At 43.5% G+C, this 23,680-nt stretch overlaps 1 protein-coding gene across 1 annotated transcript in view; it reads left to right on the top strand.

Annotated features, from left to right (window-relative positions):
• OLFML2B (olfactomedin like 2B) overlaps positions 1-23,680 on the top strand; it is a 126,044-nt gene that overhangs the window by 93,491 nt on the left and 8,873 nt on the right. Inside the window, exons 7-8 of the mRNA XM_075832265.1 lie at positions 7,690-8,202; positions 18,948-19,124. Coding sequence (XP_075688380.1) covers positions 7,690-8,202; positions 18,948-19,124 — 690 coding nt within the window. The remainder of the gene's footprint in view (positions 1-7,689; positions 8,203-18,947; positions 19,125-23,680) is intronic.

The following is a 23,680-nucleotide window of genomic DNA, read 5'->3' as shown; positions in this document are numbered from 1 at the left end:
AACTTCAGAACTGAACTGTAACCTAAAAAAATTAATAAATGAGGCAATACTTCGCTTCTTACATTATACTGATAATGAGCCGTGCCCACCCCGAGATTACCCCAGTTTTGACCGTTTGTATAAACGGAGACCCCTATTAGACCGTTTCAGTGCCCGGTTTTCCCAAGAAGTGTATTTCTATTGATGAGTCCTTGGTAGATTTTAAAGGGAGGGTTCAATTCCGCGAGTACCTGCCGGGTAAGAGGGCAAGGTATGGCGTGAAGATGTATAAGCTGTGTGAGAGTGCATCAGGGTATACCTACAGGTTTAGGATATATGAAGGAAAGGCCACCCCCAAACCAGACTGCATCCTGGACTACAAAAGGGACATGGGAGGGGTGGACTTGTCAGATCAAATCCTGAAGCCCTACAGTGCCATGCGGTGTGGTATAAGAAGCTGGCCGTCACATCATACAGATGGCATTGTACAATGTGTACGTGATACATCGATGTGCAAGCCAGTCGGGAACTTTCCTGGAATTTCAAGAGGTGATTATCAAGAACCTAATCTTTAGGGACCAAGAAGGGGGGGGGGCACCCAGTACTTCTGGAAGCGGGGCCACACGCATCATACCAGGGTGGCAACACTTTCCAGGAGAAGTTCCCCAAACTGGCAAGAAGGGAAAAAGTCAAAAGAGGTGCAGAGTCTGCTATAAGAGGGCGATAAGGGATGACACAATATATGAATGTGACACGTGTCCCGAATAACCAGAGCTCTGTATGAAAGAGTGTTTTAAGATGTATCATACAGTCCTTGATTTTTAATCTACCCCAGTTTTACTTACCCTGATGCACTCCGCACAGCTTATCCCCCCCTCGTCTTTCCCCTCTGGGCCCTGCTGTGTGCCCAGGCAGCTGATAACAGCCACATGTAGGGTATTGCCGTACCCAGGAGAACCCACATTACAGTTTATGGGGTGTAGGTCTCTGGTCACTACACCTCTAGATGAATGCCTTAAGGGTGTAGTTTTTAAAACGGGGTCACTTCTTGCGGGTTTCAACTGTACTGGTACCTCAGGTTCTTCTGCATACATGACTTCGCAATAGAAAATCCCCAGTAGGCCAAATGGTGGTCCTTTCCTTCTGAGCCCTCCCATGGGCCCAAACGGCAGTTTTTCACCACAAATGGGGTATTGCGGCACTCAGAACAAATTGCGCAACAGAATGGGGTATTTTATTTCTTGTGAAAATAAGAAATTTTCAGCCAATACGACATATTATTTGAAAAAAATAATTTTGTTTTCATTCCCAGCCCAATTCAAATAAGTTCTGTGAAAAAACTATGGGGTCAAAATGGTCACAACACCCATAAATGAATTCCTTGAGGGGTTTAGTTTCCAAAATGGGGTCACTTCTGGCGGGTTTCCATTGCTTTGATACCTCTGGGGCTCTGCAAATGTGACATGGCACCCGAAAACCAAACCAGCAAAATCTGTACTCCAAAGAACACACAGCGCTCCTTCCCTTCCGAGGCCTCCCATGGGCCCAAACGGCAGTTTATCGCCACAAATGGGGTATTGCTGCACTCAGGAGAAATTGGGCAACAAAATTTAGTATTTTGTTCCCTGTGAAAATAAGAAATTTTGATAAAAAATGACATCTTATTGGAAAGAATTTCAATTTTTTAATGTCACAGCCCAATTGAAATAGGTGCTGTGAAAAAACTGTGCGGTCAAAATGCTAACAACAACCATAAATTTATTCCTTGAGGGGTGTAGTTTCCAAAATGGGGTCACTTCTGGTGGGTTTCCATTGCTTTGATACCTCTGGGGCTCTGCAAATGCGACATGGCACCCGAAAACCAATCCAGCAAAATCTGGACTCCAACAAACACATAGCGCTCCTTTCCTTCTGAGCCCTCCCATGGGCCCAAACGGCAGTTTATCACCACAAATGGGGTATTGCCACACTAAGGACAAATTGGGCAACAAAATGGGGTATTTTGTTCCCTGTGAAAATAAGAAATTTTAATCACAAATGGCATTTTATTGGAAAAAATGAAATTTTTTTCATTTCACAGCCCAATTCAAATACGTGCTGTGAAAAAAATGTGTGGTCAAAAGGGTAACAACAACCATAAATGAATTCCTTGAGGGGTGTAGTTTCCAAAATGGGGTCACTATTGGGGGATTCCTACTGTTTTGGCACCTCAACACCTTTTCAAACCTGGCATGCTGCCTAAAATATATTCTAATAAAAAAGAGGCCTCAAAATGCACTAGGTGCTTCTTTGCTTCTAGGTTTGTGTTTTATTCCACGAGCGCAGTAGAGTCACATGTGGGACATTTCTAAAAACTGCAGAATCTGGACAATACATATTTAGTAGTATTTCTCTGGTAAAACCTTCTGTGTTTCACCCCAAAAATTTTATAAAATTGAAATTCAGCAAGAAAAATGAAATTTGCAAATTTCACCTCCACTTTGCTTTAATACCTGTGAAATGCCTGAAGGGTTAAAAAACGTTCTAAATGCTGTTTTGAATACTTTGAGGGGTCTATTTTTTAAAATGGGGTGTTTTATGGGGGTTTCTAATACATAGGCCCCTCAAAGCCACTTCAGAACTCAAGAGGTACCTTAAAAAAAAGGCTTTTGAAATTTTCTTAAAAATATGAGAAATTGCTGTTTATGTTCTAAGCCTTGTAACGTCCAAGAAAAATAAAAGAATGTTCAAAAAACGATGCCAATCTAAAGTAGACATATGGGAAATGTGAACTAGTAACTATTTTGGGTGGTATAACCGTCTGTTTTACAAGCACATGCATTTAAATTATGAAAAATGCTATTTTTTCAAAATTTTCTCTACATTTTGCAATTTTTCACCAATAAACACTGAATATATCGACCAAATTTTACCACGAACATGAAGCCCAATGTGTCACGAGAAAACAATCTCAGAATCGCTTGGATAAGTTTAAGCATTCCGACGTTATTACCACATAAATTGAAATATGTCAGATTTGAAAAATGGGCACTGAGCCTTAAGGCCCAAACTAGGCTGCGTCCTTAAGGGGTTAAGATTCAGGTCTGCAAATAAACGGCATGCCACGTAAGAAAAAACTGTATGTCACTGGGGCATAGCTCATTTAAAACATAGCAAATAAAACAAATACCAATACACAAACAGATAAGCTACAGAGCCCAAACAAATATATAGGTCCTGGATACCTTAGGGTACACATATAACAGACAACAAAGGAAAAAGTGTGAAGGGCAACAAGGTTAGATGGTAGGCAGGGTAAACAATGATAAATAAGGGGAAGGGGTTATGGTTAAATCCCTTGTCCAACCTTTTATAACCTAAATTATAGGTCCGGCTCCGTCCACTTATTCTAACTCACCCTCACGATTCCCTAAAAGGGAAAACTGAACTGAATGCAGTTTCATCAGGGGATAAAACAGAGATCATACACAGTGGAGAAAAAATAGTGATATAAGCAGATATATATATATGCGGTGGCATACGTATATGATAGTTACAAACAACACCGCCCAGATACACCAATAAGCAATTAATAGCTTGGCCCACAATAGAGACACTCACTCAGACCAGATGGAGAAGTCGATGCTAGAAGAGTAGGTTAATAGCTGCTACACCAGTTGTCTAGAGTAGTGAATTGGTTAAAGACCAGTTCCCTGTGGTCTAGTGTAGTAAAGTGGTTAATGGCTGCTTCCCTGGTATTCTACGGTAGGTTAGGGTTTAGTAGCTGCTTCCCTGGTTTTCTTACGTAGTGAAGAAATTAAATGGGGATTTTCCAGCCACTAAAAATTGATGGCCTATTCTCAGGATAGGCAATCAATAGCTTATGGGTCGGGGTGCGACTTTTGGGAGCCCCGCCGATCAGCTGTTTTGAAGGGGCCGCAGCGCTCATACGAGTGCTGCTCCCCCTTCATTTCTTCTTGCTCACTGTTAGTCGACGACGCGCATTTAGCGGCGATCCACAAATATTGCAGCCTTCTCTGCTATTCCCTTCATTGGGAGAAAAGGCTGCAATACCTGTGAATCTCCGCTAAATGTGTGTCGATGATTCACAGTAAGCAAGAAGAAATGAAGGCGCCACAGCGCTCGTACAAGCGGTGCGGCCCCTTCAAAACAGCTAATCGGCGGGGGTCCCGACCCATTAGCTATTGATGGCCTATTCCAGGGGTCTCAAGAACGTGGGCCGCATGCGGCCCCTGGGGCTGTCATCTGCGGCCCGCGGGACACAGAGCCGCTAGTATCGGCTCTGCTCCGAGACTCTGGAATTCCCTGACATCGCTGTCCACATATGAACAGCGATGTCTGGGGCTTAACCAGAGCCGGAGTCCCGGGCAGAGCGCTAGTATCGGCTCTGATCTGGGACGCTGCGGAATGCCCTGACATCGCTGTCCACATATGAACAGCGATGTCTGGGGCTTCCCCAGAGCGGAGTCCCGGGCAGAGCGCTAGTATCGGCTCTGCTCCGGGACGCTGTGGAATTCCCTGACATCGCTGTCCACATATGAACAGCGATGTCTGGGGCTTTCCCAGAGCGGAGTATCGGGCAGAGCGCTAGTATCGGCTCTGCTCCGGGACGCTGTGGAATTCCCTGACATCGCTGTCCACATATGAACAGCGATGACTGGGGCTTCCCCAGAGCCAGAGTCCCGGGCAGAGCGCTAGTATCGGCTCTGCTCCGAGACTCTGGAATTCCCTGACATCTCTGTCCACATATGAACAGCGTTGTCTGGGGCTTCCCCAGAGCCGGAGTCCCGGGCAGAGCGCTAGTACAGGCTCTGCTCCGGGACTCTGTGGAATTCTCTGACATCGCTGTCAACATATGGACAGTGTGTCAGGGTCTTCCCGAGAGCGGAGTCCCGGGCAGAGCGCTAGTATCGGCTCTGCTCCGGGACGCTGTGGAATTCCCTGACATTGCTGCCCATATATGGACAGTGTGTCAGGGTCTTCCCCAGAGCGGAGTCCCGGGCAGAGCGCTATTATCGGCTCCAGGACTCTGGGGAAGCCTCTGACATCGCTGTCCATACACCCACAATGATGCCAGGGGCTTCCACAGAGCAGGAGTCCCAGTGATGTCAGGAGCACAGCTGGAGTCCCAGGAAGAGCCTACTAGCGCTCTGCCCGGGACTCCAGCTCTGGGGTTGCCCCTGACATCTCTGTCCATATATAGACAGTGATGTCAGGAGCAGTCCTGGAATCCCAGGCAGAGTGCCAGAAGCGGCTCTGCTCCGGGACTCCACTCCAGCTCTGGGCAAGCCCCTGACATCACTGTGGTAGCATCTGCGGTGGGCACTGTGGCAGCATCTGCGGGGGGCACTGTGGCAGCATCTGTGGGGGGCACTGTGGCAGCATCTCCGGAGGGCACTGTGACAGCATCTCCGGAGGGCGCTGTGGCAGCATCTCCGGAGGGCGCTGTGGCAACATCTCCGGAGGGCACTGTGGCAACATCTCCGGAGGGTACTGTGGCAGCATCTCCGGAGGGCACTGTGGCAGTATCTCCGGAGGGCACTGTGGAAGCATCTCCGGAGGGCACTGTGGCAGCATCTCCGGAGGGCACTGTGGCAGCATCTCCAGAGGGCACTGTGGCAGCATCTCCAGAGGGCACTGTGGCCTTATCTACAGAGGGCATTGTGGCCTTATCTACAGAGGGCACTGTGGCCTTATCTAGGGGTGTGTTGCATTATCTACAGAGGGCACTGTGGCAGCATCTACAGAGGACTCTGTGGCAGCATCTACAGAGGACTCTGTGGCAGCATCTACAGAGGACTCTGTGGCAGCATCTACAGAGGACTCTGTGGCAGCATCTACAGAGGACTCTGTGGCAGCATCAACAGAGGACTATGTGGCAGCATCCACAGAGGACTGCGGCAGCATCCATAGAGGGCATTGCGGCAGCATCCACAGAGGGGTCTGCGGCAGCATCCACAGAGGGCACTGTGGCAGCATGTGCAGGACACTGTGGCATTATCTATGTGTCTGTTGCATTATCTACAGAGGGCACTGTGGCCTTATCTACAGAGGGCACTGTGGCCTTATCTACAGAGGGCACTGTGGCCTTATCTACAGAGGGCACTGTGGCCTTATCTACAGAGGGCACTGTGGCCTTATCTACAGAGGGCACTGTGGCCTTATCTACAGAGGGCACTGTGGCCTTATCTAGGGGTGTGTTGCATTATCTACAGAGGGCACTGTGGCAGCATGTGCAGGACACTGTGGCATTATCTATGTGTCTGTTGCATTATCTACAGAGGGCACTGTGGCCTTATCTACAGAGGGCACTGTGGCCTTATCTAGGGGTGTGTTGCATTATCTACAGAGGGCACTGTGACAGCATCCACAGAGGGCACTGCGGCAGCATCCACAGAGGGCACTGCGGCAGTATCCACAGAGGGCACTGCGGCAGTATCCACAGAGGGCACTGCGGCAGCATCCACAGAGGGCACTGCGGCAGCATCCACAGAGGGCACTGTGGCAGCATACACAAAGGGCACTGTGGCAGCATCCACAGAGGGCACTGCGGCACTATCTAAAAAGGGGCTGCCCAATCTTGACGTGTGTCTGCCAAACGCTGCCAACTGACCCGCCGTACTGCATTTAGCGACACTTAAACTGGAAAGCTGGATGCGGCCCGTCAACTTCCCATTTTTTCTATATGCGGCCCACTTACCCGGCCGAGTTTGAGACCCCTGGCCTATTCTGAGGATAGGCCATTCATTTTTAGTTGCTGCAAAACGCCTTTAATGACTGTTTCTCTGGTGGTCTAATTCAGGGTAGGTTAATACCTGGTGTCCAGCTGTGCTTAATCACCTTCCAAAGCTCCAGCCTTCTGATCCCTGTCTCTCCAACAGAATTCTGAACTTGAAATGCTAATCACATTGAGCTTTGCCTTTACTCGCTGCATCAAAAGAATTGTTTAATCACAGCAACACAGTTCGGTCTATAATCAGACAGAGCGCTTGATAAACGCTCTGCTCGATCAGTAAGGTAACCTCCTGCTTTCCCCCCCCCCCCCCCCCCGGTGCCCCAGGAGGCGGCACTCATTTCCCTACACTAATATATGATGCAGGGACAGCTGGATTTACACCAACAGTATCGGGGAGTGATTTTATAGTAATTTAATTAAATGTTTTCACACATTTGGCACAATATAGTGTGAAGAATGTTTCAATAGTCGCTCCTTACTCAGATGTTGTAAGACCCTGAAGGGGTACATCATTACATATAAAAAAAATTGAGGCAGATTATGATTGACAGTTTGCAGTTTGGGGGTGTGGCTTTTCTAAAGGTATAATTTAAAGTGATTAATTAGGCATATCATAAAGGTCAGACCGGTGTGGTAAAGGAGCAGGGCTCCACTGATCCCGAGAACAAGCTTTTCCGGTCCCTTCTCTCAGTAGGTAGGTCACATTGAAACCTATGTGTGCTCTAATAACTCATTTCAGTAGAGCGGAGCTGTATTAGGGTTGGAGCAAGGACCAGATCATTCTTGGGATCAGTGGGGACCCCAAATTATGAAAATGTTTTTTTTCCTAATTGAACTTTCCAGAATTGTTTTAATTAGCATTTCTTCTTTTTTAAGGGGTATTGCAGCTGTAGTCACTTTCAGTTTAGGTCGAGCATTTCTAAAACAAAAGGTAAATAAAGTTATTCTTTATTTTTTTAATTTTCTTTTGGCAGAAGATGATTCATACAGTGGAGATAATACCATTGACATGTTGATTGAAGATCAGCTCATAAAGCATGAATTCCAGCATGCCAGTACCACTGAGGATTCCATTCCAACAAAAGAATCATTGACCTCAAATTATATCAAAGGACGTACAAAACCTGACTTGTCTAATATGGATATTTCTACATCATCTGTTGAGAACTTAGTAGACAGTGTCACAGAATCAAAACTGACAGAACAAACCAGTTATTTGCAAGAAATAACTACAGAACAGCCTAAAATAGTACAAAGTACAGTCCCAGAGGCTGAAACAACTGTTCTCACAACAGTGGCTAAAGAATCAACAGTAGTGACACAAACTACCCCGCCAACCATATCCCACTCTGTTCACACAAACACAGCAACCCCAATGGGTTCTGATGCTCCACCAAATAGCTCCAAGCCATGGAAGACTACTAAAATGTCTAAACTCACCACTGATAATAACAAAGAAGCAGAAGATGATCTCCGGAAAGTTATTGGTAAGGCTAAATCCTTTCATTTACATTGTGTTGGGTTTGATTTTGTTTCAGATTCATCATTTTCATCTGTTTTTAATAAGGCCCTGTTCACATCACATTTTTGGCCTACGTTTAACATTAAGGGTATGTGCACACGATAGCAGGCATTTACGTCTGAAAAGACAGACTGTTTTCAGGAGAAAACAGCTGCCTCGTTTCAGACGTAAATGCTCCTCCTCGCATTTTGCGAGGCTTCTCTGACAGCCGTAAATTTTGAGCTGTGCTTCATTGAGTTCAATGAAGAACGGCTCAAATTACGTCTGAAAGAAGTGTCCTGCACTTCTTTTGACGAGGCTGCGTAAATGACAGGCGCGTAAATGACAGGTTGTCTGCACAGTACGTCTGCAAACCCATTCAAATGAATGGGCAGATGTTTGCCAACGTATTGTAGCCTTATTTTCAGACGTAAAACGAGGCATAATACGCCTCGTTTACGTCTGAAAATAGGTCGTGTGAACCCAGCCATACGGAAAAAGCATGCAACGTATGTGTTAAATGACCATAGCGGATGCCTAACATTGGCATCTGTCACTATAGACTTTAATGGTATCCGTTATACGGATACGTCATTAACTGGGTCATGAGAGTGCATGACGTGTACCATAAACGGATACCATTAAAGTCTAGATGTCACTATTAGGCATCCATTTAATGTATCCATCACCCATAGACTCTACTGGTATCCATTTAATGTATACATCATGAAAGACTATTGAAAAGCCCATGACGTATATGTTAAACGTATACCTGCAACATATACCTGCAACATACCGGATCTGTAGTTTCCCAGAAGCAATAGCGCAGTCGACTACACTATTGCTTCCGGCAAAACGACGGGTCAGGTGCACAACAGAGACAAACGGAAACCATGGGCACCGGATCCGTCACCATTGAAATCAATGGTGATGGAAATGGAAACCTCTGGTTTTTGTTTGTGTCAGTTTGTGTCTGTTCAGGGTCCCGTTCTGACGGAAAGCTTTGACGAAACGTCAGAACGGGACCTCAACGCAGATGTGAATGAGGCCGAAGGCATTTTCTAGGCTTCTCTATTAGACTTAAAAAACGCCCAAAAATGCATGTTCTAAATGTTACAAAATAAAAAACGCCATTAAAACACTTGTAAAAATTTTGAAAATATTGTGTGTTTGTGAAGGAGGGCTTAATCTTTATTTTCATCCCCTTGATAGCCTTCCATAATGTCTATTTCATGTTATTGCACTGAGAAGCTTTTCCAGAAAAAAATTATTTCGTTGTTTTTTGCATCCAAACAAAATTTTGCAAAAGAACTTCAACCACTGATAAGGAAGACTGACTACAGAAAATATTCCCAGAATTCCCCACTCATCATATTGGCAATGGCTATTCAAAAAGTATCTGTCACAAGAACTTGCCCAATCCTTGTAGAATAGTATAATAAATATATTCTGTACTATTTGAGAGTTATTTTCCTTATATAATTTACCCTGTAACTCGCTAAGCTACACTGTTTCCGTAACGCCCATAGTAGTGAATGGCAGTTATGGAAGCAGAGTAGCATGTGATCTATGCTGTTTCCGTAACTACTATTCAGTTCTATGGGACCAACGGAAACAGAGTAGCTCAGCGAGGTACGCGGTTTCCGTAATTCATGGTTGGGAATCACATGCTTCAGCCACAACACAGAGTAGTAGAACGGGGTTTAGGGTTCTAGAGATAGGTGTAGACTCCAGAGGCGGGACCCGCATCTATCTGACATTTATTACATACCCTGTGGATATGTCATAAAAGTCTCTGAAGGGAAAACCCTTTTAACAGTTAAGAGCCAGTATTTTGTATGACTCAAGTGCCAGCGTTGTGTAGACCTTGACAAATGAGGGCAGATCCTATTCTGTAAATTAAGATCTATATAATGATAGAGGTTACTGGTTTTGGACACAACATCCTATTGGGTCGACTGGGGGGGAGGGTTGGTTGTGCTTGCATTCACTTTGGGAGATGGGAGAATAAAGGAAATTTCATTTTTGGTTAATAAACCTGTAAATTTGACCCTATATACTTAAGATGGGTCTGGAAATAATCCTGAAGGTGTATTCTATTCTGTAGAATGCTGCCCAGATAATAATGTCAGTATTGAACCTCTAAGAACAAGACACCTGCCCAATCAATGCGGATAAAGTTACGTTGTGAGTGTAAACTAATCTAGGGGAGAAAAAAAATGCACAGCACCACATGAACCTGGTCACCCAGGTTAAAAAAATGGAGAGAAAGTAATAGGTATTCTCTCCTGAAGAGGTTGTACAACCACAGGCACAACACTGGTGTAGGCGGATAAGTGGATGGAGATGACAACTGCAGATATTCCCTTGCCGGTGGACAATTGTGTCTCCACAAAATGTAACATCAGCAATGGATAAAATATGGGAAATAAAATAATAGCGCTGATGTCATCAAAGACCATGCTAAAAGGTTAGGAATAAGAATAATCTTTATTGGTTACGTGTTTCAACGCTGAACCAGCGTCTTCCTCAGGCCATAGATACAAGCAGGGAGTTAAACAGACAGGAGCTTCAGCCTATAGCAGTTTTACAGCAGCTAAGAAATAAAGTTAAAAGTCAAATTGGCTACGTATATAAGAAAGCATCATGTGTGGTCATCTTAAAAACATAGATATTGTAAATAGTGGGATGATATATTCAACATAATAATACAGTAAAAACCTAAATCAGTTAAAAAATAAAAACAACTACTTTGTGAATATAAATGTGGTGCTGCTGCTCTGTATGGCTAGAAGGACAGCGGGGTCCATGAGCTGCGGTTAGGCCAGGCTGAGAATAACCATACCGTACGTTCAAACAGGGACCACCGCGGCTGGTTGTCATGGGGGTCGCTAGGCACTGGAGTGTGTCCAAAGCGTCTCATTAACCATAGGAAGCGGTCAGAGTTCTGACAGCTACGGAATCCTAGAGGGCTCAAATCGGCTGAGTGGCATTCAGAAGATACAGATGAAATGAGAAGAAATGTAACGCTGTATGGATGAAATGCTAAGAGGGAGGTGAACTTCATAAATAGCAAAAATTATGTCAATCATAAAAATCCAAAATTAGAAATATAATCAGTAGCAACAAAAGAAATGGTGATGGTAATACTGCAATTTCTCGATGTAATGGTGTAACTTTTAATAGAAAAACTTAATGATATAGGGGCAACGATATGAATGTGGACAGTGGAATTAATTTAAGAAGTTTCTGCAATATCATTAAGGCCCCATGGTTGCAGGCAAGACAACTTATAAATCCAGAAATTCTTGCGCTGTTTTAATTTAATGAACCTGTTAAGGCACAGTGTCTGATATTTGTTCTTTGGGGGTCACCCTAATTTTGCTGAAGTCGCAATTATGAGTTGGCGCACAATGTTGTAAAACTGTTTAAGGAAGCCATTGCTAGCGTTAGAACGTTAGAACGTTTGTTGATCCTCGACCTTAATGTTTGTGTAGTTCTACCAATATAGACTACCAACCTGCAAAGGGAATGTAGAACATAATTGAAATACTCACTACCACAGTTAGCAAAGATTTTGATATGGAAGGATTCCAGGGTAACTGATGATATGAAAGTCTTGGTTCTATGGGGGATATTAGTACAGCAAAAACATCTGGAGTGGCCACATTGGTAGAACCCCGATATGGTAAGAAACATAGTCAGGGTCTTGGGTTTAATCTCACGTAGTCTACTGGGAAACAATAGGTTATGCAATGTCCGAGATCTTCTGTAGGTAACTTTTGGCTTATCGGGCAGGATATCTTGCAAATGGGGATCACTTTTTGGGATGTGCCAGTGTTTGGTGAGAATCTTTGAGAATGGATCTATTACCCGTGTTAAAGATGGTAATGTGTTTGGCTGTCGGATAGTCATTAGAAGTTTTGATACGGAGTAGTTGTTGTTTTAATTTTTGATCTGATTTATGTTTTTACTGTATTATTCTGACAAATGTATCATCCCACCAGTTACACTATCTATGTTTTTAAGATGACTGCACATGATGCTTTCTTATATAGCCAATTTGACTTTTCACCTTATGTCTTAAATTCCTATAGGCTGGAGCTCTTTACTTTTAACCCCATGACCTCATCCTGACGTCATTGACTACCCCATTTTTGGCGGTCCTTTTTTAACTTGTTTTACATAAGTGTATGTACTATAAAGGCTGTGTTCTTCTTCCTGTTTGTATGGCCTAAGGAAGACGGTGGTTCAGCATTGAAACGCGTAGCCAATAAAGATTATTCTTATTCCTAACCTTTTGGCATGTCTTTGTTTGATGACATCAGCGCTGTTATTGTATTTCCCGTATTTTATCCATTGTTGATGTTACTTTGAGAATGTGGCAGGCGATCAAGGAAACGGAATTCATTTGAAACCGATATGCAGAAAGTGTCAGTGAAGTGTCCTTTGTGGTCAACAAGAGAGAGTGAGGATTTACGACAAACAATTATAGCAATAGGGGTAAAGGAAGGGATACCAGCAATAGGATAGTGCTTGTAGGCAAATTGCCTGGATGGAACTTGAACACAGTGGAAAAAGTGTCTGAATAAGTTAGGTTTTCTAGTGAATTTATTTGAATTGAGAAAAAGTTGAAAACCATTGGACATGGAGGTAGGACAAAAATAAGTGTGTGCCACTCAACAATTTTTATGTTCAGTCAGTAAGTAGTTGTATAGATTCAATAATTTTATAGTGCAGCTTTGTTGTTTTGTTGTTTCTTGCCAGGGTTGAGTTTCCATGGATCCCTCATTCTTAGGGCAGATTCACACGAACGTTGCGTTTTTGCGCGCGCAAACAACGCAGCGTTTTGCGAGCGCAAAAACCATTTGACAGCTGCGTGTGTCATGCGTGTCTGATGCGCGGCTGCGTGATTTTCGCGCAGCCGGCATCATAGAGATGAGGCTTGTCAACGCCCGTCACTGTCCAAGGTGCTGAAAGAGCTAAATCTTTCAGCACCCTCGACAGTGAATGCCGAACACAACAGCGAAAAACCTGTAAAAAAAAAAGATAAAGTTCCTACTTACCGAGAACTTCCCGGCCGTTGCCTTGGTGACGCGTCCTTGGTGACGCGTCCTTGGTGACGCGCCTCTCTTGACATCGGGCCCCACCTCCCTGGATGACGCAGCAGTCCAAGTGACCGCTGCAGCCTGTGATTGGCTGCAGCCTGTGCTTGGCCTGTGATTGGCTGGAGCTGTCACTTGAACTGAAGTGTCATCCCGGGAGGTCGGACTGCAGGAAGGAGACAGGAGTAATCGGTAAGTTAGAACTTCGTTTTTTTTTTACAGGTTAATGTATTTTGGGATCGCAAGTCACTGTCCATGGTGCTGAAACAGTTTAACTCTTTCAGCACCATGGACAGTGACTATCTCCTGACGTCGCGTACCGATAATTTTTTTGCCGGGATCGGCCAAAACGAGTTTGGCCGAACCCGGTGAAGTTCGGTACGCTTGTCCGGCTTCGCTCATCGCAAAGACACTCCGTTTGGTTGTTCGGAAACAGAAAAGCACGTGGTGCTTTTCGGTTTTCATTCATCCTTTTCACTGCTGTTGCGCGAATCACGCTCGTCCCACGGAAGTGCTTCCGTGTGGTGCGCGTGATTTTCACGCACCCATTGACTTCAATGGGTGCGTGATGCGCGAAATACGCAGAGTTATTGAACCTGTCGCGCTTTTTGCGCAGCAGACAAACGCTGCGCAAAAAGCACGGACTGTCTGTACTGCCCCATAGACTTGTATTGGTCCATGCGTGCCGCGTGAAAACCACGCGGCCCGCACGGACCGAATACACGCTCGTGTGAATCCCCCCTTACATTGGGATTTTCTTTATTAGGCCTCCTACTTACACAACATTTTTCTAGGAATTTAAACTGCCATTTTTGGGGGGTTTCTTCATTTGGTGGGATTTTGCACATGCTTTTTTTGGGCGTTCTTGAAGTTCTATATGCCTATGGAAAATACTACTAAAAAAAATCCCATACCCAGAGCATGCTGTGTTTGGAAAAAACGCCTCTGACCACACAATTGCCTAAAAATGGCAAAAAACAAAACGCAGTTATGTGAAGTGCATTTTACATTTTGCTACACACTTTAGGGTATGTTCACACGGCCTATTTACGGACGTAATTCGGGCGTTTTTGCCCCGAATTACGTCTGAAAATAGCGCCTCAATAGCGCTGACAAACATCTGCCCATTGAAAGCAATGGGCAGACGTTTGTCTGTTCACACGAGGCGTATATTTACGCGCCGCTGTCAAATGACGGCGCGTAAATAGACGCCCGCGTCAAAGAAGTGACCTGTCACTTCTTTGGCCGTAATTGGAGCCGTTATTCATTGACTCCAATGAATAGCAGCGCTAATTACGGCCGTAATTGACGCGGCGTTCAAGCGCCTGCACATGCCGGTACGGCTGAAATTACGGGGATGTTTTCAGGCTGAAACATCCCCGTAATTTCAGCCGTTACGGACCCCCGCCGTGTGAACATACCCTTAATGTTGCATCTGGCCACACTAAAAACCGCAATAAACAAATGCAGCAAAAAGTGCCATTAAAACCATAAAAAAAACACACAAAAATGCTGTAAAATGCTGTGTGTGAATCCAGCCTTATTGGAGATAATTGGGCGAAAGTCTGACTTTCGGGACTGCGTATAAAAGGTTTTGAAAAACTGCGACAAATCGGAAGCAGAACGCCTCCAAACATCTGCCCATGGAAAAACGGCGTTCTGCTCCGATGGGCCGTTTTTTTACACGGGCGTTTTGAAAAACTGCCGCGTAAATAACGCCCGCGAAAAAGAAGTGCATGTCACTTCTTGAGCCGTTTTTTATTGACAGCTCCAAAAACGGCCCTAAAAAACGCAGCCAAAAACGCGAGTTGCTTAAAAAACGCCTGAAAATCAGAAGCAGTTTTCTCTTGAAAACAGCTCCGTATTTTAAGTTGTTTTTAGTACGCCTGTGCACATAGCCTTAGGAATCTATCACAGCCTAAGGGCTTATTCAGACGAACATTAAATACATCCGCACAACGCGCGTGATTTTCACGCGCCTTGCACGGACCTATATTAGTCTATGGGACCGTGCAGACAGTCCGTGATTTTTACGCAGCGTGAGTCCGCTGCGTAAAACTCACGACATGTCCGTTCTTTGTGCGTATTTCGCGCATCACGCACCCATTGAAGTCAATGGGTGCGTGAAAATCACGCGCACCACACGGAAGCACTTCCATGGGACGCGCGTGATACGCGCAACAGCAGTAATACTATGAATGTAAACAGAAAAGCACCACGTGCTTTTCTGTTTACAAACATCCAAACGAAGTGTCATAATGATGGCGGCTGCGCGAAAATCACGCAGCCGCGCATCATATGGTGATAATACACGGAGCTGTTAAGTTCCTTTTGCGCACGCGAAACGCCGCTTTTTTTGCGTGCGCAAAACGCACACGCTTGTGTGAATCCATCCTAAGTGTGGAGTATACCTCAACAGTTTTTCCCATTGTATACACTAAACATAGGCCAAAAAAGTGATGTGAACAGGGCCTAATGTGTATTTGCACAGCATAGCAATCCCTCCAGCAAAATTGACTGGATATACTGGATTTTAACCTGTCTTATTCTTTGTTCCCAGAAAGATAAGCTGTGCCTGTTAGCTGCTTATCCCTCTTTCCCTATTAGGGCGGGTTCACACATGGCGGAATTTCACTTAAATTCCGCTGCGGACACTCCGCAGCGTTAATCCGCAGCGGAGCCGTTTCTCCATTGACTTTCACTTTAATTTAGCAGTGTTCGTTTACACGATGCGTACAATTCCGCTGCGGAGCATAGGCTGCGGAGCGGAATTTGGTGTCCGCAGCATGCTCTGTCTGTTGCGGAGCAGTGGCGGACTCATGGCGGAATTTCTCCATTGACTTCAATGGAGATTCTAAGTTCCGCAATGAAGTCCGCAGCTGTCATGCACATGTCATGTGTGCTGCGGATACGTCTTGCTTTTTTAACTTGACATTTCTTCATTCTGGCTGGACCTATGTATTTCTAGGTCTACAGCCAGACTGAGGAAGTCAATGGGGCTCCCGTAATGACGGGAGCGTTGCTAGGAGACGTCAGTAAATAGTCACTGTCCAGGGTGCTGAAAGAGTTAAGCGATCGGCAGTAACTGTTTCTGCACCCGGGACAGTGACTACCGATCCCAATATACATGTATCTGTAAAAAAAAATGAAGTTCGTACTTACCGAGAACTCCCTGTTTCTGTCTCCAGTCCGGCCTCCCAGGATGACGTTTCAGTGTAAGTGACGGCTGCAGCCAATCACAGGCCAAGCACAGGCTGCAGCGGTCACATGGACTGGCGCGTCATCCAGGGAGGTCGGGCTGGATGCCGAAGGAGGGACGCGTCATCAAGACAACGGGCGGTAAGTATGAATTTCTTTTACTTTCACTAGGGAAAGTGCTGTCCCTTCTCTCTATCCTGCACTGATAGGGAGAAGGGAAGCACTTTTCCCGCAGTCCGCAGCAGCTAGTCCGCATCAATTTTCTGCACATTTTGTGCAGATCCGCAGCCGTAATCCGCAACCCGGATTAGGTGCGGCATTGATGCGGACAGTTGCGGAGGAATTCCGCCATGTGTGGTCATGCCCTTAAAATAAACAAGAGTCCCTTAGCTGATCGGAACATGTTGAAAGCGTGCCTCCACTTTCAGTGAAAAAAATGTAGGCCCTGTTCACAGAGTTTTTTGCAGCCAGAAAATTCTGCCTGGAAAAATCAGCTCAGTTTTTTTTTAAGTGGTTTTGCACCACACACGTTTTTTGCCACGTTTTGTGACGTAGTATTTTGCCGCGGTTTTTTTAGCTGTTTTTTTCCTATTTCTTCCACAGACAGAGGGAATAACCGCGAGCGGCTTTTGCCGAAAAACGCGTCAAAAAACACATTTATTTCCCTCTCCCATTGATTTCAACGGGGTTTTTGAGACGGAAGACGCCTCAAGATAGGGCATGTCGCTTCTTTTTCCTGCGAGCGTTTTTTTTGCTTGCGGGAAAAAAACGCCTCCACCTCCCATTGAAATCAATAGGAGGCAATTTCGGACGTTTTTTGCCGCAGTTGTTGCAGCGGTTTACGTGGCAAAAAAAACTCAGTGTGAACAGGGCCTTATAGTGCAGATGTGTTCACAATAATAGTTTTTTTAAAATATTTGGAGAAAAGCATTTTTCTCTAATAAGATATATTATAAGGTTTCTTATAACCGCTCGTACTATTGATTTATGCCAAGTTTATTAAAAAGTTAGTGTCCATTTAACCGCCAAACCATTCACTGCCCTAAAGCAACAGAAATGTCCCCATAGACCACAACAGAAGTTACTATTAACTCTATCACTTCTATAGATCTCCAAGGACGTTACGATTAACCTCTTTATGATTATAGCTTACAATTTAACCTGGCAGTATTCTGGTATAAATATCCTGGTATCAAGTGCATATGTATGTGTGTTTATATCTGCAGCTTTTAAATGAAGTTTCAAAGATAAACAAAGCAACAATGTATAAAAATGTCAGGAGTGGAACCCTACATTGCTTTTTTGCCCAAGGCCCACAAAAAAACGGCTGTGGCAGAAAGGACGCATGTAACCTTGTAAAGAAAGAACCTATGAGCATGAACATAAGGTCTCATACACACTGTGTTCAAAGCCATGTTCACAGGCACAGTACAGAGTCACCTGTCCCATACTACCATAACTGTGGGCATTCCGTGTGCTGCCATATGGTGCTCTATACTGTACTGTGTTACAGAGATATTATCCCTTTGACGGCATCTCTTGGAACATGGAATGATTTTTATTTATGCCGAATCCAACAGAAAAAAAATATCTGTATGCCTCAGTGTAAAATCAAAGGCATATTGAAGCACAGTAGGGCCCCCTAAAAGTCTGCCATATTATGGCTCCTTACAACTCAAAAGTTGTATAACGCCATCATTTACTCATGTGCATGAATCATTCCAACATCAAGTCCTGAGAAGGATCATTCACACCAGGTGAAGGCGCACACGTTCTCCGACAGAATGTTTTATTAATTGTAAATCCTTCATCAGTCTGGAAACAGTACTTTTTTGTTAAATGTAAAAAAAAAAAACTACAATAAAAGGCGATTAATAAAACTTGTAATAACAAATCTGTGTCTCTTTTTAAGAGCACTATTCGGCATTTCCTCTACAATGCACAACGCATAGCACAGCGTTTGCCAGTTTAGAAAAATAAGCCTATAGTAATATCTTAAGAGAGCCAACATTTACAATTGCCTTCATTGTCGTGTAATCATCTTTTATTGTTTGGCCAGCTGTCTCCTTTACACCCACTTTCCTCTACAGTTAAAATTACATCTGTGACTCCAGTCATTTTGTCATGATCTCATTGTTTGGATTTCGGTGTTTTTAAAAAAAAAATCTGCACTTGAGTCCTATATTCCCAAAAGTCTTTCTTCAATAGAGTAAAAAATGAGGAGTACTGAGCAATTTCAACATACGACCTATATCAGCAATGCTAGAACCATTATCCAGTAAATCAGATCTTGTGAAGAGACGGCAGGAAGGAAGATCTAAAGACACTATCATAAAAGTTAATGTGTATTGCACATGTGAAATCCCAGTATGAACTAAACTCAAAACGGTTTGTAACTTTCTCATGTTTTTCTCTTGCAAAACATTAGGACGATGCAAAGATACTCTATCTACTATTTCTGGGCCCACAACTCAAAACACTTATGGGCGTAATGAAGGAGCCTGGATGAAAGATCCACTAGCAAAGGATGAGAAAATTTATGTAACTAACTACTACTATGGAAACACTTTAGTGGAATTTCGAAATTTGGACAACTTTAAACAAGGTAAAAATTAAACCACAATTCTAATTTGGATCTGGAAGGTTTACTTTCTTATACAACTTTCCCTTTCTGAGATTGATTTCAATTTGACAATGAGTAAAGTTGAAGCCGCTTATTGATTGCTGAGTTACATGGTCCTACATATTACAAAGGTAACGTGGGAACCATAACTCAGGCTAGCCCTATCCCACTTTCCAGTGGGCTCTAGGAACCTGAACAGGGCTCCGCTCTCCAAAGTCACAGCAAAGTTAGCAATGGAGTCTGCAGAAAATGTCTACAGGGTCATGCCAACCTTCTCTCCTAGAAAAGAATGGAGAAAGGGCAACCAGGGAAAGCATGAACCAGTAGAGGGCAGTATATACTTCTCTGTTCAGAGCTTATGAGAACAAGAGGGTTAGAAGTTAGTAGGCCTGCTGACCCGCTGGCACTGACTGTTTAAAATAGATTGGAGTATATTGATCGATGTATTTATGGCAGTTTCCTGGTGTAAATACACTGAAAAATATGGCATTCAGGCTGAATGTTCTATTACAAATGTGGACAGGCTTCAGAGTCGCAATTCATTCACTATCATTGGGGCAGATTTACTAATACTATCTTAAATTTAGACAGCATAGAATAAGACTAGATGTGCTAAATTTATCACAGTAGCTCATGCTGGATAATAAATTTGGCGCATCTTTAGACACTTCTTTCTAACTTTATACCACCTCTTGGTTGACTTATTTTTTTCAATTTTTTTCAGAAAAATTTTGGTGCAATTTGGTGCATCTTGATAAATTTGTCTAAAATTATTTGCGTCAAAAAGAAGGTGACACTTAGACCAGAATTCTGGTGCAACACCAATAGTAGATCTGCCCCGTTATTTCAAATTTGCAGAAAACAACACCTGTTTGACCTTGTATTGTTTTCTAGCATATGCCAGATTTATCAACAGGGCATGCTCCCTGTTAATAAATCTGGCGCACATTGCACTGGGCAGGGAACTGGTGCACCGCTGGTACAGTGCACCTGTATTAATTAATCTCCCCCAGAGTATTTCAGCTTCCAGTCATCCTATTTACACTCTCACAGGGACAGTGTGTATGTGTATATATATATATATATATATATATATATATATATATATATATATATATTGTCAGAAGGCAGTTGAAAGGGGAAATCAAGGTTATTAAACATTTATAAGGTCATCTGTATGATTCTGAATTATTAAAGTAACTAAAAAAAAAAAATAGGACCAACTCAGGAAGGTTCTTGCAGACATCCAAGGGTCTATTCACACAATGGTCCTGCTGCGTTTTTGCCACAATTTGACCACATTGTGTAAATAGACCCTAACACTACTCCAGCTCATATAAAAAGAACTGCACAAATGTGGTGTATATATATATATATATATATATATATATATCCCTTGGCAATCAGCACTTTCAGTAACCTGGACGTAGTTACGCATCAATAACCCTAAACCAATTTAAACTACATGTTTTTCAATAACTTTGCCACCATTGTTCAGCACTGAACACAAAACTCAAGCACTTAACAGTAACCAAAGTCAGTCATTTGAAAGCAGCGTTTTGTGCAGGAAACTCGGACCTGTTGATGTCATTCTTTTCCAGTCCATCATTTCCTGACTCACATTCTAGCGAGCATATGTGATTTCCCAAAAGACTGATCTAATGAATGACCAATTACTGTGAACTCAATTCTCAATATTGTATGCACAAACACACTTAAATACATCTATCCATAGTCGTAGACAACCCTCGGGAAATAATATTTTCTACTGATTTTCGAAGTGAAAAGTTCACACAACTTTGAAAGGGAGAAAACTTAAATATGACATATTCCTACAAATATTAATGCAGTGACTGTGTATTTGCTGAATTTATGAAGCAAAGGGACTCCATAGCAAAGATCACAATGGGGCCCATGTTGGTGAAATAGGGTCCTCCTTGAAGCAAATCACTGACAAAACCACAACAGATAAGACATACTGTGGCTTTAAAAACCACAGCATGCCTTTTTAACCGCATGGTGTGAATGGCACACTGCAGAGCCCTGTCCACAAAACATGGCTCCCTCGTACAGAGCCGTACGGCCTCTGTGTTCTGTCGTGCAAACTCAGTGGGGTACCCCGATTTTTGTTCTGTCAAATTTATATGGAGTCTAATAGACAAAACCTCTGTATGAAATTGGGGGTACTATAGAGACCTCATACACCTCTATGGGAGCCGTTACTGGTCCATACTAGGACTGTGTGAAAGAGGCCTAACAATGTTGTTAGTATGATTCAGTCCACAGAATGCACAATATGGGAAAGACAGCAGATCTGTTCACCATTATCAGTCATAGGGCAGTGAATTAAAGAGGCTCTGTCACCAGATTTTGCAACCCCTATCTGCTATTGCAGCAGATAGGCGCTGCAATGTAGATTACAGTAACGTTTTTATTTTAAAAAAACGAGCATTTTTGGCCAAGTTATGACCATTTTTGTAGTTATGCAAATGAGGCTTGCAAAAGTCCAAGTGGGTGTGTTTAAAAGTAAAAGTCCAACTGGGTGTGTATTAGGTGCGTACATCGGGGCGTTTTTACTACTTTTACTAGCTGGGCGTTCTGATGAGAAGTATCATTCACTTCTCTTCAGAACGCCCAGCTTCTGGCAGTGCAGATCTGTGACGTCACTCACAGGTCCTGCATCGTGTCGGACACATCGGCACCAGAGGCTACAGTTGATTCTGCAGCAGCATCAGCGTTTGCAGGTAAGTAGCTACATCGACTTACCTGCTAACGCCGATGCTGCTGCAGAATCATCTGTAGCCTCTGGTGCCGATGTGTCCTCGCTCGTCTGACACGATGCAGGACCTGGGGAAGTGACGTCACAGCGTGATCTCTCGAGAACACGGCTGTGTCTGCACTGCCAGAAGCTGGGCGTTCTGAAGAGAAGTGGATGATACTTCTCGTCAGAGCGCCCAGCTAGTAAAAGTATTAAAAACGCCCCGAATACACGCCCACTTGGACTTTTACTTTTAAACACACCCACTTGGACTTTTGCAAGCCTCATTTGCATAACTACAAAAATGGTCATAACTTGGCCAAAAATGCTCGTTTTTTAAAAATAAAAACATTACTGTAATCTACATTGCAGCGCCTATCTGCTGCAATAGCAGATAGGGGTTGCAAAATCTGGTGACAGAGCCTCTTTAAAGCTTATGAAGAGAACGTGAAAATAAATCATTGAAGCGTTAAACCTATAATGAATCTGTGACATCCACTTTTCACATTTTACTCATGTTCTTCTTGATTTCATCATAGATGTAGGTTATAATCTCGTTAGGTATTTTTCCGCTGTATTCTGCATATTCTCATTACTTTACAACCAGGTGTAAAAACAGACTCGATGCCGTAAAATTGTTGAAAAGTGCTTTTACGTGCCTTTCTCCAACACTGAAGAACCTTTCAGGGCTTCTTCATTATGTAAGGTGACGTAGTTAGTTTTGTTGGTGATATTAAAGCATTATTTACTTCAAACTTGTCACCATGTTTCTTGTAAAATACATGATATACACTCATTCAGAGTATTTCTGCTTGCCTAATATAACAGACAAGATTAGCAGGATGGCTGTCTCCTAGGGGTAGACAGTTGGCACATAGCAGCCGTCTCACAGAAACAGCCCCAGAAACCAGACTGTTCTTGTGTACACACTCAGTGATGAAATGTAACAAACGTGTTGACGGATCGCAGACAGTTTTACTTCCCAGGAAAATGAAATAAGGTTTTAGGCTTTAAAGAGATGAAAAGGAGACACTAGAATTCCAACATTCCTTCACTTACGCAGCCCCTTGCAATTTAGAGTGTACTGATCATATTATATTCACAATATATAGTGTAACGCTGCAGAGAAAATGAAAATCAGTTGTAACCAACTGCACAATGTCTTGTTTAATCAGTCTACAATGTAGTTATGCCCATGAGAGGTGTCATCATAATTTGCCTGGTCATTCATATAAAGAATAAAGTTGTGTTCACACCACGTTTTGAAATGTAGCTTTTAAGAAAAAAAAATATTTTTATTCTCAAATATCAAAATTACAGAAATATATACTACAAATGATACAAACCCATCAAGTCCACCCCCTTAATCTACATCCCACCCCAGCCAAGGAGAGAGAGAAGAGAAACCACACCCCAAAAAAAAGCCCTTAGGCTTCGTTCACATATGCATCGGGACTCCATTCATGGGTTCCGTCAGAGATTTCCTTCAGGGGAACAAATGAGTGGAATCCAAATTGAAAAAAACGGAAATCATAGGTTTCCATTTCCATCACCATTGATTTCAATGATGACGGATCCGGTGCAAGGTTCCGTTGTTTTGACGGAATCAATAGCGCAGTCGACTACAGTATTGATTCCGTCAAAACAACGGAACCCTTACACAACGGTGACAAACGGAAACCAGTTGTGCTGGATCCGTCACCATTGAAATCAATGGTCATGCAAACGGAAACCTACGGTTTGGATTCCGTTCATGGGTTCACCTGACGGAAAGGTCAGA

The sequence above is a fragment of the Rhinoderma darwinii genome, chromosome 7 (assembly GCF_050947455.1).
Source record: "Rhinoderma darwinii isolate aRhiDar2 chromosome 7, aRhiDar2.hap1, whole genome shotgun sequence".
Lineage (NCBI taxonomy): Eukaryota > Metazoa > Chordata > Amphibia > Anura > Rhinodermatidae > Rhinoderma > Rhinoderma darwinii.
Note: the sequence above shows the minus strand (reverse complement) of the source record. Positions and strands in the feature narration are given on the sequence as shown.